The sequence below is a fragment of the Anoplophora glabripennis genome, unplaced genomic scaffold (genome assembly GCF_000390285.2).
Source record: "Anoplophora glabripennis isolate ALB-LARVAE unplaced genomic scaffold, Agla_2.0 scaffold46, whole genome shotgun sequence".
NCBI lineage: Eukaryota > Metazoa > Arthropoda > Insecta > Coleoptera > Cerambycidae > Anoplophora > Anoplophora glabripennis.
The window spans coordinates 1741808-1759778 of NW_019416736.1; the positions used below are offsets into that span (position 1 = coordinate 1741808).

The 17971-nt window shown below is 31.8% G+C and overlaps 2 protein-coding genes across 4 annotated transcripts; one reads left to right on the forward strand and one right to left on the reverse strand.

Annotated features, from left to right (window-relative positions):
- Nucleotides 1-8998: 8998 nt before the first annotated feature.
- Nucleotides 8999-10038, forward strand: LOC108904247 (ribonuclease P protein subunit p25-like protein). Of its 3 annotated transcripts, none has more exons than XM_018706722.1 (5): nucleotides 8999-9212; nucleotides 9268-9365; nucleotides 9425-9606; nucleotides 9658-9774; nucleotides 9828-10038. In XM_018706722.1, the coding sequence occupies exons 2-5, from the start codon at nucleotides 9270-9272 to the stop codon at nucleotides 10015-10017; spliced, it is 585 nt and encodes a 194-aa protein (XP_018562238.1). In that variant the 5' UTR covers nucleotides 8999-9212; nucleotides 9268-9269; the 3' UTR covers nucleotides 10018-10038. The 3 variants fall into 3 exon arrangements, with proteins under 3 accessions (XP_018562238.1, XP_018562235.1, XP_018562237.1); XM_018706721.1 differs by having other exon boundaries at nucleotides 9000-9209; XM_018706719.1 differs by having other exon boundaries at nucleotides 8999-9365.
- Nucleotides 10039-11869: 1831 nt separating this feature from the next.
- On the reverse strand, nucleotides 11870-14227 carry LOC108904238 (splicing factor 3B subunit 4). Its single transcript, XM_018706708.1, has 4 exons — nucleotides 14060-14227; nucleotides 13921-14004; nucleotides 13597-13871; nucleotides 11870-12739 (listed from the first exon to the last, which is right to left on the reverse strand). The coding sequence occupies exons 1-4, from the start codon at nucleotides 14091-14093 to the stop codon at nucleotides 11936-11938; spliced, it is 1197 nt and encodes a 398-aa protein (XP_018562224.1). The 5' UTR covers nucleotides 14094-14227; the 3' UTR covers nucleotides 11870-11935.
- Nucleotides 14228-17971: the final 3744 nt, after the last annotated feature.

Genomic DNA, 17971 nt, shown 5'->3' on the forward strand with positions numbered 1-17971 from the left:
ATTACAAAAGAGCAATTTGTAAAGAGAGAGATTAATTATTTGCCACTTCATTAGGTCCGTGTGAGAAATATTGAAGTGCTGAGCAATGGAAAAAACGACGTTTATTTTCTAATTAATTTTTCTTCGAGAATTCAGCAAATCTTTTCACACCAATAACAGAACATTTAATTTGCAATTATTTATTTCTACAGAGGAATTAATATACAGAGTGATTCGGAACTTATCCAAAAAAATTTTTGAATGTACAGGGGATTCTTACAAATACAATTTTGTACAAAAAATCAAAAAGGGCAATTCGAAAATACACTTTTGCACGGCATTGGAAACTGGTCCATTGCAAAACCTGATCTGACGCAAATCAAAGCATGCAGTCAGCGACTAGCACGGCGGCAAAGTGTAATAAAAGGCCAATGGACAAAAAATTGAATTAATCTTTTTCCAAAAGAAAACAATAAATAAAATTTTGTAATACCTATTTTATATCAGCAAATTCAACTGCTTTTGTCGCTATTGTATAAATTAATAAAATTTTGCAAAATTTGTGGTTTTAATTAATCAAATAATAAATTAAATAATTTGACATATAACAACTCTTTAAAATTTTGTCCACCTACGTGTAAATACATTTGGGCCCATCTTACCCAGTTTCTACGAAGTAACACAAATGTTGTTTTGGTTCACCATTAACACAGATGCTTCGCCATAACACAAATGTTGTCTTGTTTCACCATAAATTAAAACGATATCCATCAATCCGAGTTGCTATACACGAAAGCCATTTTAACACTTGAAAAACTAATGTAAACACTATCACAACAACGATAATACTAAAATCGTATTTCAGTATTCGGAATCGTCTGGAGCGAATGACGCTAGAGATTACAGTAGCCCATCGATGAAAAAGTTGCAAATACTACAACTTCAATTATTTTTCTATAAGGATTTTACAAATAATTTTTTTACGATATTGACGCATCTGTTTTCAATTTTTTTTGGATAAGTTGTGAATCACCCTAGATTTAAATAAGAAACATCATAATATACAAAGTAACATAAAATATGTTAAAGTGTACTTAATAGACAAAAATATAAAACAATCACTTTCGCAATGATATGAACTGGCGACAATGAATGAATTCAATGAAAAAATCTGTAAATACAATTCTGAATGAGAGAAATTTTCTGGTTATTTTTGTCCTCAACTTTCGAATATAGTTTGTAGGTAACGCCAATTTACTGCTTCTCCGAAATTGGTTGCAATTAAATAATAATCTTGAACCCTATATTTAATTATGCCTAAGGGTGCTAAATAATTAAGACAGGAATTCAATTATTCTCTGGGATAATGATTCCTGCATAATTTTTCCATTGCTTTATTGCTTTTGGTGACCTCTTTGAAGTTAGTCAACGCTGTCAACGAATTTAAGAAATGTTTTTCAAAACAAGTCGTTGAAAATTATGTTAAATCAATCAAATTAAATTATATTTCTACATATGATCAAAAAATAAAATAAATCTATTTTGAAAAAAAAGTGTTTTAAATAGATGCAAGATGATCCATTAAAAAAATAAGGGCAGAGTAGCTCATTTTAAATATTTTAAAATGGATTACGCACGTGTATGTAAGTATTGGGTTAATCTGGTATAAGTTATGTCTATAATGATTTGTTTTTTTTTTTCTATAGGTTGGTGGTTAAATTCGACTAATAACTTGAATAATTTATTGTATATTTAAAAAATGTCACAAATATAGGATCTGTGATAATTTCTTGTACAATTTTCTAAACCAAAATTTGTTAAATGTCAAATTCACTCATTCATTTTAAAAGTCTTTATATTTAATGTCTAACTCTAATTTGATGATAAATACATAGTACGTACATACATGAAGTAACCATTGTTTAAATATAGCAACGAAAATATCGTTCTATAATCTCTTGACATAATTTTGTATTACAATATAAAATTTTACGTATTTTGCACCTGAATTTCAAAATTGTAACATTATTGAAGAAAAAATGCAGATATCACCTTGCAACACAAAACAAAATGACATATTTAATTGCTTAAATACTAAATATAAAATATCCCTTATTTCCACCAATATTAATTAGGTTTATTTTCTTCATAACTTTTTAAAGTAAAATATATTAAAATGCAAAATAGAAACAAACAAAATTTGATGGTTCTGACTTTCTATTTTTAAAGGTTTTATGGTACCTAAATAATTTGAAACATCTCACATCGTTGATCAAAATAATCGCGGTCGAACTCCATTGAATTATATGACCGTTTTCTCAAGCAAATATTTGAATTTTCAAATTCTTCTTTTTTAATATAATCTTTGTGCTCGTCTGCCCTAATATTTACAGGTCGAAAGGTCTCCCCAACATAATGTTTATTGGGCACACAAATACAAATACAAATACAAAAAGATGAAGCAGAAAAAAAAACAAACAATTTAAACTGTCAAAAATAATTAGTAAAGACGAAAACAGACTGATTTTCGAAACGTCAACAACCTTTTAGGGCGCGATATAGTGATGGGTATTTGTTTACTGTCTTCAGTGAGATTTTAGGTTAAACAAAACTATTTTCATAAAAAAAATTAAAAAGATAAATATCGGATTTATTTCATTAATTGTTTAAATTTAATTCCCGGGTGGCAAAATACCAAATAAATAAAGGTAAAAAAACTAAAACTCTGATACAAAACTTCAAGTAACATTCAGTAAAGTATCTAAAAAACATTAAAAATATTCACAAGTTGTTCAATTTTACTGTACCTAATTTGCACAATAAAAATTATTTATCATTTTCGACAAACCTTTAATCAAACACACACGCGAGTGTATTTTTCAAATAAACTTTTATTCGCTCAAATTTAAAAATTGTAGGCAATTTTCATCACACATATCTTATTTAATATTACTTATTGTGTACAAAGGGCACATTCCAGAGGTAGAAATAAGCAAATATAAGGCCTTTTTTGAAAAGAAATCGTTTTTTTTATAATTCAGGAACGCCTAATGAGAGATTCACAAATTTTTGTAGTTTACGTTTCAGTCCTTTTTTAATATTTATGGGAACTTTGATAAAACGACACTTACGAAAAAAAATTTACACTTATTTCCGTATTTTTCTCAGATTTTGGAGTAAGTTGCATGATAATGAGTAAAAACTACTTTTTAACACGACTGTAATTTTTCAGAAGTATTTAATTAACAGAAAAAGTAAATCTGGACGAAGTTACTACGCAAAAATAATAACAAATAAACATAAGAAATTGTTATTAGCTCAATAAATTTTTAAAAAATAGCACACAACTTTGGGTTATCATTTGTCTTCAAAGTGTCCAGCATCAGATTATAATAGAGCTCGGGATTCGGTCGGATGATCATAGCCGTCGCGTCGGCCTTTTCGCTATAGCGCTCCGTACGAAACAGGTAATAACGGCAGTTATTGGCTTCGCGTTTGCTTGGAGTATACGTGTTGTTTTAATATTCTAATGAAGTCGAACGCGCCAAGGGATAAAAAACGACCTTTGGCTGATAAAGTCAGCAAATTTATTTATACCTACCTGTTTATTTATTTATTTATTTACGACGAACACGCCTTTGACTAGCCGACGAAAACCCCGAGCTGTTATTATAATCATAAAGATACTCTTTTCCTTAAGAAACTTACTTTTTATTTAAAAATTATTATATCCAATTTTATTTGCAACTCTCACATGTTTTTATAAATTTTTTAAGGTATTAAACTAATTCAAACAAATTTAAAAAAACCTGATCAAATGAAATCAAACACTGTTCTTCGACACTAGACATATGGGTAAGATTTATGTTACTTTTTTAATGATTCTTATTGTAACAATGCTAAACCATATTTACATATTTTTTATGTTTATTTATCATTTTTCTACTTTTTTCGCCCTTTTTAATGTCAAGTAGGCACAAATATTAAAAATAAAAGTCATCTGTGCTAAAGCTACCATTACATATTCCTCAAAAATAAACTCTTTTATTTCAAACAATTTGAATGCCTATACCACGGAAATGTTGCGTTTTCGGACCAATGTTTATATAAACTGGTTTGCTTATTTTTACCCAGAAGAATGTCGCCTTAATGACTACCAAATGTATAAATTAATGCAAAACTTTAAATCGACCTACAATTTTCACCTCAACAACAATCAACGCAATAACAATTTTAAATACAGGTACTAACCAGTGGTTCCCAAACCTTAAAAGCAAGCTGTAAGAGATCACTTCAGGAGTACCGAAATTAATAAATTAGTGACATGCAATTCTATGCGAAATTAATTCATAACACGACTCGCGAGCGTCACCAATACTGCCTAGGTCGCGTAACTGAATTAAAAGGACAATAATCCTACCTGTTGATCCCCTTGTAGGGCTTCCTCCTACGAGCGTCTGCGATGCTGAACACTGAGCCACCAGGAGAGCTCCCTCACCGGTAGGATGTCCTGTACTGTGGTGGCGGCAGCTGCTGCTTCTTTGACAACGCGTCGCCGACTCGGAAAACCTCCGCCACGGCGCCTCGCGTCTTATTTTATTCCAGGGGGTTGGCAAGCGACGCCTCTCCGATATTTCATTCATCACTTGCGAAGTACTGCCCCCCCGGTGAGGAAATTAGGGGGCACTGCTATTTATAACTCGATTGTGAGGAACTAAATTTTTTAATTAGCCTTTACCGTTTTTGGTAGAAATTAGCAATATCTAGTTGTTGAATTTATTTTAAATTTATTTATTTAAATTTGGAACTCATTTTTGACATATTGTCGTATAACACCCTGTACAACTTTTTAAAGAAATAATTAACTTCACAAATTACTAATGTGTGCCAAAACGGTAAAAGCTCTGCAAAAAAAACAAGGCATCACTTTTGTTCAAAATAGGACTTGCATTTCAAAAATGATACATATTTTTCAGTGAGGAAAATGTTCATATCTACGTCACTGGCTTTTCATGTATTGCGTTCATATATTGCGCTTCAACATCTACATTTGTTCAAAAGATATTTAGACACATGATACAAGATGTCCCGTGACTCGATGACCACAGCTTAAGGTCGCATTCCTTGGACAATTTTAAGTTGAAAGTGCCTTATACACTTCTATTTGCCCAAAACTCAATAATTGAGGATCTATGGGCAATATTAAATTTAACAGTAAATAAATCTGGTGAAGAGCATGTTGAATAAAGTAATTTAATTTGTGCGGAATAGATGTTTCTCGCAACACTGGCAAATAAAAACATTGTGTTTCGCCCTCTGTGGGCGGCAGTCGTGCAACAAAGTACCTGGCAAAATGGCAGGTCGCTTCCTACTGTAGCCATTTGAATTAATGTAATGTTTTATTAATTACGATTTTTTTATTATTAACAGAAAATAATTTAATTGATGATATGGTTGAAAATGTCTCCCCGCTGCCTCTCAACGCATTCTTGCTCTTCTAATAATTAATTGAAGATGTAGCTTTTTGAAGAGTATCTGGGTCATCTCGTATGAATGCAGCTGCAGCCATAATATTTTGAATTAGCTCATCTCTGGTTTGTGGTTTATTTGAATACAATAGATGTTTCATGTGTTCCCAAAGATAATAGTCAAGAGGTGTTAGGTCTGGCGACCTAGAAGGCCAGAGAACTGGACCTCCTCTTCCAATCCACCGGTTAGCAAAGTTGTTATTTAGATATTCTCTCACATTTACACCAAAATGCGGTGGTGCGCCTCGCCATCGTGCTGAACCCACGTGTTAACTGTATTCTGAAGTGGAACATCCTCCATTAATCCTGGCAACACATTTTGTAAAAAATTTAGATAATGTTCGGATGTTAAACGTTCTTGAAATACGAATGGCCCAATAAGAAGGTCTTGAACACCCTGTATACTAAAATGAAGGTTTTAGAGATCATTTATACAAAAAATATTCTTAATTTGAATTCCATAAAACCGGCCATAAAGAAGAGCATCAATAAGTCGTTCGTTTTTTTTTTTTGTTATACTGGGTGTGGATAAGTATTATACCAAGTGTATCGAAATTAATGCAACAAAATTTGGTTCTTAAGACCAATTTAGGGGACCCATATTTTTTATTTTTGCCTCTTTACAGCCTCCCGAAATCTGCTGTTTCTTTTTTATATCTCAGAACCCTGTTGTACGAGATTTAAAGGTTTTATGACATGTGGAACGCTATTTGGCGGAGAACCCCCTTAATAAGACGATTTTTCTTAAAAAAAAATTATTAGTCCGCTAGAAAGCTATTGAAATTAGAAACTTTTTTGTCACTTGATATTTTTAAGAGATTTTTTTTTAAATGAGAATATTCATATTTCTATTTTATCGTTTTCCGGGAAATAGAAACAGTTTCTTAATGCCATCTTTATCCCTCTATTTGAATATTGAGTTTTTTGTAGCTTTTCATCTTTTCATAACCATCACAAGTTTAATTTTTTTATATACAAATCTGCATTATATTCACTCCATAGTACTTGCTTCTTATTTTCTTCAAAGTTCAGTAATGAATTATATACAATATGAAAAACCGTTTAGTGACGTTTCGGACTAGAAACCTCATCGTCAGTGTCATTTTTTACTTTTTAGTAACTTTACATTCAAAAGTAGGTATTCATAAATTACCAAAATCTTAAAGCGTCATTTATAAGTTATACGAATCAATATTGGAATCACTTGATACTTTTCCCAAGCTTTATGGTTTTTAGTCTAATAAAAATGTTAGTTTCGTTAAAATTTGTTTATTTTTTGATAACTCAAAATGTTTCTGAAACATATAAAAAAATGTACAAAATCATATCAAAAAAGATATTGAAAATTATTTCATATTTTGCACTCGAAGGAAAATAATACTGATGCTGAGTTTTCCAGTCCGAAACGTTAGTAATCATTAAACATTTTTTTTTAATTTTGAAGTAAATGTTTTAAACCGTAATTTATGAATGATATTTCTTTCGAACGTGATCAAATTCCGTTTAGTAAACCATGTCAATATTTCCATGGCTCAGTTTAGGTAAACAAAAGAATTTAAAAAGAAACAAGAGCGAATATAGTTTTCTGGATAGAATTTACAAACTCTCAATTTCCCGCTATAAATTTACAATTCTCTGTTTGATGTAACAGGTTGCCTTTCTTACTCCGACGACCTGTGGACGACAGCCCCATTCAAATAAGTCTTTCTCCATCTCCTTCAGCGGCAATCATCGATTCCAGACGCCTCATACCTCAAAAACTCGAGGACGATGTCGCTAACTATCCCGTTAAATTTCATTTTCTCTTCAACTGCTTGGAATTGGTTGCATTCCATCGCATTCTACTCGGGATCTCGAGGCTAGTGGGGTGACCTCAATATCATGCCTTCGACAATCTATTAAACGATGGAAGATTCTACCGCTGAGTTTTTAGTCAGGGAGCATTTGTTGATTTAATTCAATTCGTAACTTTTAGTTGCCATTAAATTCAATTTGAGGAAAGTTTCTACATAGGAAATCCCTAATAAACGAAATTTGGTATAGCGGCGTTGTCACATTTTAAATAAAAAAGTCGTTAACCAATTTTTGTCACAAAGAATAACAAATACATTTTTTAAGCCCTATTAAAAAAATCTAATTAAGTAAAACAATAAATACTTTTTTCGCAATTTTACGAAACTTTTGTAAATCTTCAGTGAGTTTCTTTATTGTTTCGGCATACTGTAAAGAAATCGGTCTAAATTGTCTCCAGGTTTTTTGATCATTTCACAGGCTACCACCAAAACATAATTTTGGTTCACCCGGCATAATATAAACTGCGACTTTGGATAAATTTCTTCACAACATGCCGAAAAATTAATCAAAATCTACAAAAATCTACAAAAGTCCTTGATAACCAAAATTTTGTAAAATTTTAGAGGTCTGGTTTTTTGTGGGTAAATTTATAAATGTTGAATATATTGAATATATCTTGAATCGACTTATAAAAAAGAACTGTAATAATACTACCACTTTCTCTATATCATACACATCGTCCATAAAATAATTTGAATAAGTGATGTTCTGCTTCTTGATGGGTCACACTGTATATTATTTGCAACTAAAACTTTTGTCCTAGTTTGTTTTTTGTACATTGTCAAGCAAAAAATATGAAGGAAATAAACGTGGTGCGTTCAACGAATATGCTCCCCTGCTATAACGCGATGCTATAAACTTTCTCACTTCATCTCATAGCCTTCCAGACGCGCGATAGGAAAATTATAAGCTTGACAGACGTTATTCAATTATCCTAAGCAACTCGAGATAATTAGAAATTTTTGTGGTGGGCTTCTTCTTTTGTTAAGTATAAATGTTATGATTCCATCCATTTTCAGACAAAAATTGCACGCGTATTTTTAGATATACATCAACAAATCGTCTGCTGAATGAAGCATGCATATGTAGGATGAGAAATTCAAATAACATAGAGATAATTAAATATAACAGTTTATATGGATTCGTAGTAGGTATTCTTAGATTTTGTTTACATAGGAAGCTAATAACGTAAAACTAATTCTAAGCTAGCATTAATAAAAGATTGAACAAAACATTTAGTGCAAATTAATAGTGCCTTTGAGTAAGTAACCCAGTCAGTTAATTCAGGTATATTTTGGTATACAATAGCAAATGACAATTCTTAAAAAAATCGAATTCAAAAGTTTCAAATAAGACCGCATTTTTATATATTTTTTTTACGGCATCCGAAATTTACTAGATATCAGGAAAATAGTATAAAAGTAATTAATAATAATTACTACTAATTTATATCATATTTTGTTTCAAAAATTAGTTACTAGTAGGCAATTTTAAATCTATAAATTCCCACCAAAAAATCTAACCAGTTCACTTCCCAAGTTCCCAACTTAATAGAATAAAAATTCTTAGTTCCAGAGCAGAGATATCTCTAGTAGCTCAATAATCTGTGGATATCTCTGTTCGAGTTAATCTCTTTTCTCTGTTTTGTGGTTCGAGAGGAATGTAAACATAACCTTACTTTGAACTAGTCTTTGTAGCTTTAGCTTTTATGAAAGTGTTGAATTTAATATCTGCAGAGCATACAAACTCAAAAATAAGAAATAGCAGAGAGATTGTTTTAATTAAATGATTTAAAAACACTTATTTCCCAGCCAAGTGAATTTTATGATAATTAGTACCACCGTCCAAGATGTTAGCAATATAAAAATTATTTTTGGAAGAATCACTAAAGAATTTTTATTTGTAGCAATGGAAAACTATCGTAAAGGTAAAAATATAGAAGAACCTTTAGAACGGAATAAAATAGCTATACCGAACCTCCCCGATAATTTTCTTTGGATGCAAGTAGGTGTGCTATATTTTCTCAAATTAATCATTCGTCTATTCATAATCGATATTTTTAGGTGAAAGGTGGTAGCAAAATTAGGAACCTTCTATCATACGCTTTGAAGGAATTTACGACTGTTAACTCACTGGTATGGACTGGCTCAGGTACATCAGTCGGAAAAGCTATCACTTGTGCAGAAATCATGAAACGCGAATGTAATAATTCGTTACATCAGATTACCAAGTTGTGTTATAGGCTGTAAGTTAAACAATTGCTATTTCAGTTCAGTCATTAAATGTGCAATTTCAGTGTGGAGGAATTCTGGGACCCTTTAAATCCAGAGCTAGATCAAATAGTTGTAAAACGAAAATTACCAATGATACACATTTATTTATCGAAAGATCCTTTAAATACAGAGGAACTTGGGTTAGTAATAAAATATTTCTGTCTAAATTTAAAACGACTTGTTTATTTTTTAGTTATCAAGCGCCTGGTGTTTTTATTCCATATAATCCAAATGAAAATGGTTCTTTAAATAGAAGACAGAATCAGAATAAAAAAAATACAAATACAAGGCGATATATGGACTCAAAAAAGAAGAGAAATACATCTGGCAAAGATGATCCTGCAAGTAGTTCTAGTAATACAAACGTTAAAAGTAACAGGTAGTAAATAAAATGGTTCACACTATTAATTTTGTTTAATTTCATGTTCATGCGTTGTAAAAACAAATTCATAAAAATTCACATTATATGTATTTCATGGCCTTTTAAATATTACTCTTTAATTTCTTAACCGGTTATGATGAATAAATTTAAATAATTCTTAATGATTATCACCACAAAGCATAGCTCTATATAGAGCATAGTCTCTAGTACTTAGTAGTTCCCCATGGGTGGAATAGAAACAATTTTTTTTTTTTTATTAAGCGTTGAGCTCTTCATATTTAGGTTTTTTCATTTTTATTATGCTGATTATGTTAAATTAACATTGTCAATAAAATAAATGTGCAGGCTATAAGTTATTAACACACAATTTCTATATTGTATACTAATCCAGTTACTGCTCTATACAGGGTGATTCACTTTTTATGATTAGGACGTTAACCATCGATAGATCTCATCAAAATAATGTCATTTTGAAGTATACATTTTTCTTCTAGAGTAGCAGTCGGCAACTGGCAGACCGCGGTCCAGGTCCGGACCGCGGAAGGTAAAATACTGGACTGCCAAAAATTTTTTTAAAGTATAAACTTAAAAAATATTTTTTTACGTTTGAGTGCCGCCTTTATCATTTTTTCTAATACTTAACAATTGTGTGACTAATTTGAGTTCTTAATGGTAAGCAGATTAAATTTGAGTCCAAATTAAAATAAAAAATTTGTAAATGAATTTTTTTTCTGGCCCTTGTTAAAAATTTTCAAAAGTATCCGGACCCCACCTAAAATTACTTGCCGACCCCTGTTCTAGAGGCTTCCTTTTAGAGATATCTATAAGCTCTTGAAAAAAAATTTTTTTTTGGCTTTTATTTATTTTTTCTTAAACTATAAAGCCATTTGATGTATATTTAGTATGAAGTGTACGAATGAAGAGCTCTATCGATTTTACAAATTACTATGAAAATAGATCAATCATAGGTGTCCGTAAGGAGCTCTGAAACCCCTATTTTTAATATAATTTTTACGCCACTGGATATTTTTAAAATGAATATATTTTTTTTTACATTGCAGTTTATTTTACGGCAAAAAGGTTACTATTTTTAAATGAAATATAGCCAACTTGCTAATTTCTGTTTAGATAGAAAATAGTGAATCTAAAAACTGATACAAATTTTTTAGACTGATGTTAACTGCGAGGAATAATAATTTTTTGTAATAAAATTGGTACAAAAAAAAGCTGAGTGCATAATTTCTGCTATTTTTCAAATTATTGAAACCAAATTACGCCATGCAATAAATCGATTTTAATTTTTATACTCGAAAACGGTGCACCATAAGAAAAACAGTAGAAATACCTTTTCTCTTCCAAATTGAACAAGGAATTCAAAAATAATTTTTATTTTAAGAAAAATCAGTGGCTTTTCATTTTTTTCTTTAAAAATATCCAAAGACGTGCCTGTGTGTACGCCACTGGTGAAACTAAAAACAATATTTTTATCGTAAAACATGTATTGTTGTTAATTGTCAAAGCTTGTAAAATTTCATTAAAATATTCTGAGCGGTTTCCGCAATATTTATAAATTCGCATTTTCTTATTAACACTTTATCACCCTGTAGATCAGAAACTAAGCGTTTTCGGAATATGGTATATTAAGGAAATATATCACAAATCACTTGCACTACAACCTCCTGCAAGGAATGCATCGACTTACCAAACACCCTGTATGTGCAGATTAATATGCCCAATGAATATGACGAATATATACACATGATTGTATACACCATTGTATTACTTCATGAACAATACTTTGCAAGCCAGTTAAAAAAGAATTTATTTAAAATTGAAATAAAATGTACATCTTACATTATTTATTATTTGTGACATACAAAAATTAAAGTAGTGACTTTATAAAATATACAAATAGTTAATCAACTATCGAAACTAGGGGGCGGTGGTGGGGGACCCCTAGGTGGGAACGGATGCCTCCCTCCCACAAAATTAGGAGGGGGTGGCCTCCAATTAGGAGGTGGCGGCCTACCACCAGGTGGAGGGGGTGGTGGAAACATTCCAGGGAAGGGAGGTGCACCACTAGTTGGCGGCCCAGACCCTGGAGGACCTGGTGGTGGAGGTGGCATACCTCCAGAACTGGACCATGGTGGCGGTGGGGGCATCATGCGTGGAGGAGGAGGAGGGCCTCCTGGACCGCCAGAAGTGGGCGGCATTGGAGGTAAAGGCGGTCTTTGAGGAGGACCAGAAGTTGCGGAAATCGGTGGGGGTGGTGGGGCTCCCGGGGGAAGGGGAGGTTGAGTAGGTGGTAGAGGCGGTGGTGGAATACCGGCAGGGAAAGAACTTGGGGGAGGTACTGGTGGTGGAGGTGGAGGATGCATGCTTGCAGGTGTGGGAGGAGGAGGTGGCATCATGCCGGTAATCATAACAGGAGGTGGGGGAGGCGCTATTGACATAGGCATCATTCCCATTGGAGGAGCATCTGCGAATAACTGATGAGGTCTGTCGGCCTGCGACAGGGGATTTTGAGCAGCAAGAAGACGTTCGGCTGCTGAACCGTGACGTTCACCTTTAGAGTCTTTCTTAAAAGCATACGAAACTGATATGGGTCGGTTACAGAGGTACTGTCCATTCATGGCTTCTATAGATGCATCTGACGCCTCGAAGCTGGCGAAGTTTATAAATGCAAAGCCTTTGGAATTTCCAGTCTCAGGATCTCTCATTATCTAGAAAATTATAAGAATATGCAAATGATATCAGTGAAATATAAATAGCTTTTTGAAATTAGGATGTAGATGCATTTGTAACTGATTTAATAAAATATATATTAATTTTCTTATTTTGTAATTTTTTTAACATTTGAGTTTATAGATAATAGTCCCATTATGTAACAATTTAAATATCAATTTCATTTTTTAAATATCTATTGCCATCTTACATAAGGTCACTAATCGGTTTTCAACCAGTTTGTAGATTTTTTAAATTCAAGCCTAAATCAAAAGTCATTTACTTTGAGGTAAACTTGTTAGGAATATGATAAACAGTTGTTTTACATTTACTAAATATAAAAATTATTTTGTTTTTAAGATCAGAGATTTTTTAATGAACAAATAATTGAAAACTCATTTATTCTTCCTGTTTTTCGACTTACTGCAGCTTGGCGTCGACCATTAATATTTTCAATTTACAACTCCTTATAATATTGGACAATTTTAATCAAGCACAGTTGCACACAAATGCAATACTTACTGATAATATTGGAAATTAACAATAAAAATCAAACCTGTTCAAGATTAGTGCAATAGTTACTATATTTTTGATCAAAGTTTGCTTCAAAATTGTAACGGAATTCAGCATGTCAATAGACGACTTGACTGCCATCACAAATGTTTGCACAACTGGATGACTATGACTTGAACAAAATGATTACAACCGCGTGGGAAATAATGGTCGCTAACAAGGAAACCGAAAAGGAAGTAATTTTTGACCTAGTATTACAAAACTAGTCGGGAACTAGTATTGATATCAAATAACCATCGCAGTGACCCTATCTACGGTAACTACAATTACTCACGAAGCCTACCTTAGGTGTTTGCAGTATTACTCCAAAAGCAGAGAATGTATCATACAATAATTTTTCATCGACCTCAGGGTCCAAATTTCCTATAAATATATTAGCTCCAACATCCAGGTTCTTTTGATGTGCTGAAGCTTTATTTACTCTAATGGGCTTTCCATACAGCTTTATCATATTCATTATTTTTATGGCATAATCAGCATCTTCCTCTCCCATGAATTCTACAAAGCCATAACCTTGGTGCATCATCGTAACTCGATCTTTGGGCATATGAACATTTACTGAAAAGAAGTCTGTAAGATAAAAATATCATAGTGATAAGGCACTTACCAAGTGGTCCAGCTTGTACAAATAGTTCCCACAGTAAAGACTCCGACACTTTGTCATCTAATCCTCCTACATATATTGTAGCATCTAGAAAAGTTAAATATTAACCGGTTTGTAGGTTAAGTGTAAACGTTATATTTACCTCGATTTCTTTCTGCTATCGGACCGTTTGCCATGTTGTATTAAATAACGTAAAAAATTTTAATACTGATTCAAGAAGCATACGTTTATACAAATTTTTAAATTTCATACACTTGTTAGGTTATTTCTTAAAACACAACCTCAAAAAAAATTCTGTCGACGAACAAGGACGCTTACATGAAAATCATGAAATATGCATGAAACGATTTAAGCGCCATCCCACGGTTTGTGTTTCTACTCGTCGTCATTTTCATCTTCTTCCGCTTCAAAAAACTTAGTGCACGGGTATGTTCCATTTTAAAATAATTTGTCACAATTTCCAATAAAATTAATATGATATGGGAAAACAGCAAATTACATATTTATTAATAACATATTTCAAGACATAAACTAGATGTTCGTACAAAAAAAGTTTTATCAAATCAGAAACATATACTTACTTAACCAATTTAAAATAAAGATGATGATGAAATTTTGTTTTATACAGTTGTGTTTTTGCATCAAGCCTTTTCCGTATCTCATAAGAAATAATGAAGTAAAAAAACTCGTGATATTATTCTTATATTTTACTTTTATAATACCCCAAGTAAATAAATACAGGTTAGGAAAGTACCGATGGTCTATCTGAAGTTACGTGAGAGCGATAAAGTAAGCCATAGAAATCCATGCGATAGAGAAGGATAAACAAATTTACATATATTTTATGCAATAAAAAATATAGGTATTCAGGTAAAAATACAAAACCTGTATTAGGTACTATATAAGTAGGTATAAGTAGGTATATTTATTATTTGTTATAACTTATTACTAAAATTTCAATATCTCAAACATGTTTATGAATATTTGCACTTAAACATATGAAAATTAATATTTCTGTTAATCATAAAAATCAGTTATCTGTGTCAATTGCTTGTGATTAATTAATTTATTTGTTTATTTTTAACAAAACGAAATGTAATCTTAATTATGCCTTGTGTGTTTATTTTTATTTAAAAAATAATGATTGCTTTAATTTATATGCCTATATACAGCTAATTATAAGTTCAACGGTTTTTATCAATATTGTTTGCTTGTGGTCCGCAAGATAAAATTGTTTACTGAATCAATTAAAAAGACACAATAATTTAATCTAGAATTTAGACAGTCTGGTTTGTGGAATAATTATTTTGAGGATGATAAGATAAAATTCGATTCAACGGTTTATTATTTAGTTGATTTATTATGTTTATTAAGTGACACCTATTTACTAGGCCTATACATATTATTTTTAAAATACTTAAATCGAAACTAGAAAAATTATATAATTTCTTTCTTTATCATATTATAAAATATCTTATTCAGCGATTCACGACGAATGGAATTGTATCATCACAGAACTCACGGTGTTGGTTTTCAGAAAATCCAGAGTGGATAATTAATTGCCGAAGACAATATAGTCAGAAAGTTAACGTTTGGTGTGGGATACTTAACGAGAGAGTCATTGGTCCGTTCTCTTTGAAGGGAATATTAATGGCAAATAATTTCTACATTTCCTTCAGAACGATTTTTTTGGCCGCCCCGATCTCCGGACCTTACCCCACTTGATTTTTTTCTGTGGGGCATTATTAAGTCCAAAGTTTATAAGACAGGATGATTAGTGGAAGCTACAAAATTTTAAATTAATGACGTGATTAGTATAAATCAACTTGACAGACTCCTTTTTCATTTTTAAAAATGTAATTTTTTAATCATTACTTTTTTAATCAATTATTGTTTATATTAGAGTAATTGTTGTTTATTTTGTGTATACTGGTTTTTATGATTCTTATTAATAAATTATTAAACCAGTGTTTGTTATTTAATTTTGTTTCCTTTTGAGTTCTATTCGGTTTTTATAAAAGAATAGGTTCACCGATAACAGCAAACACTGGTGATTACAAAAATGTGGCAATTTTCAAAAGATTATCTTTTTTGCAATCCTTATCCACCTTCTCTAATATGATGTGACAGTAAGTACAACCAGCACACACGCTCCAGATTCTATTGTTTGGCAAATGTATATGTCGAAGTAGAGTAGAGCAAATTTTGGACAGAACTATTTCAGGCTATTAGGATATATCGCCAAGGCATCACATCGATGATACATCGTAGAACGTTGGTCAGATAGGTCTGTCTGGGTATTTGATAACCAGTAACTCGGCATTAAAATAAGATCAATCCAATTAATTTAGTTAAAATCTATTAAAGAAAAGATATCTATCATAATAACTGGAAAAATGGTTTCATCAAAGTCTCTATTTCTCGCTTGCCTTGCCGCTGTCGGGGTAGCCTCAGTTTTGGGCAGTGAGGTGTCGAACTAACAGAAGCTCAACTTTCCGATCCAATATCCATCAATCTTGACCTACTTCGACAGGCAGGCTTTAATGACACCATGTCTTATATGTAGTGTCTTAGATATTCGAAAAAGAATATGTAAGTAACTATTTATATTATTAATTCTGAATGAATATGAAGACCCAATTAATTTTTTAGATAGGTAGTCTGAACCCGCAATATATATTACAGCGTATTATGAATATTAGTAAATAAGTTATTTAAAATTTGTCAAAATTCATTCAAAAGTAAGTTTTGTTTTAAATTAAACAATATTACTATTTTAAATGTTATGTCTAGACTTTTCAAGTGTAAGGTATAGTCCACCGTTATTTTTTTAGTGTTCCATTCTGGACAGCTTGGTACCCGACGTCATATGGCTGGCGAACTTCCTCTTGGTTCTCGTCCAAGCTATCGTTTAAACAGCATATGTGTCACGTTTCCACCCTCTTCAACGTCCTGCATCCCACTCCGTTGGGCTAGAACTGCTATTCCGACTGCACTTACTGCTACTTACCCAACACCACAATACTCATTCTTGTTCAAATTGTTGTGCTTGGTATCACCATCATCATCAAACTCCACAACTGATCAATGGTCACACATGACTTATAAAAGTAAACCCACAGTTTGATAAAATAGAAATGAAGATAAACATATAAAGTTAATTTTGTTTTTTTTTAATTTTTATAGTATGTTTCCCTTTGTTTTTCGTTCAGCAAAACTTATAGATTATATATTTTAACTGGTAATTCTGTAATATACAAAATAAAAGGGATAATAAATAAATATCTCACACACACAATAGTACCTACCCACAAGTAAAGAAAATTAACAAGAGTTTATTAATTAAATTTTAATTTCCGTCGATTGGGGACAGTTGGTAAGCACGACACACTTCAGCAAACTAAGGGAGAAACATGATGGAGCGCCATACAAATATGAGTGTATTGATTATAAATGTTACTACTGTTTAACTAACTTGAGTTTATAACCGAACGCCGTTTGTAGGTACCCTTAAATTGGAAACCTATAAATACATATATGTATGTAGAAATGGTACTGTACTACAATTACCAAGGTAATATGCTCATTAACCATAGTAATTTGTTCAACTTAAGTAGAGAAACATCCCAAAAATTACTTAATGAGACCTTGTAGTATACTACAGAATGATTTAACTTATTTCCATGATTTATCATGTTATTATGCCCTGGTCACCGATAGTTACAGACTTACAATGCTCCTTGTCTAGGAATCTTTGACCTGTCTTTGTTGTTCTGTAGTGACAGACTGGCTATCCGCATGTTAATGTCGAAATGTTATGCTACGATTAAATGTTGAATACATGCATCTGCTCATACCCATTTTGCTATTTTAATAAGAAAGGGATTGGCACCTTTGTTAAACAAACTACATATTTTGTGTTAAGGCTGAATAAATAAACGTTTTTTTCAACTCAAATGTTGCTGTTAGACAATATGTAGAAATGCATCCGAATCGGTATCAACCTTATCCAGGAATATTTTTGAAAAACTTAGTTCATTTCTTAATAGAGAAA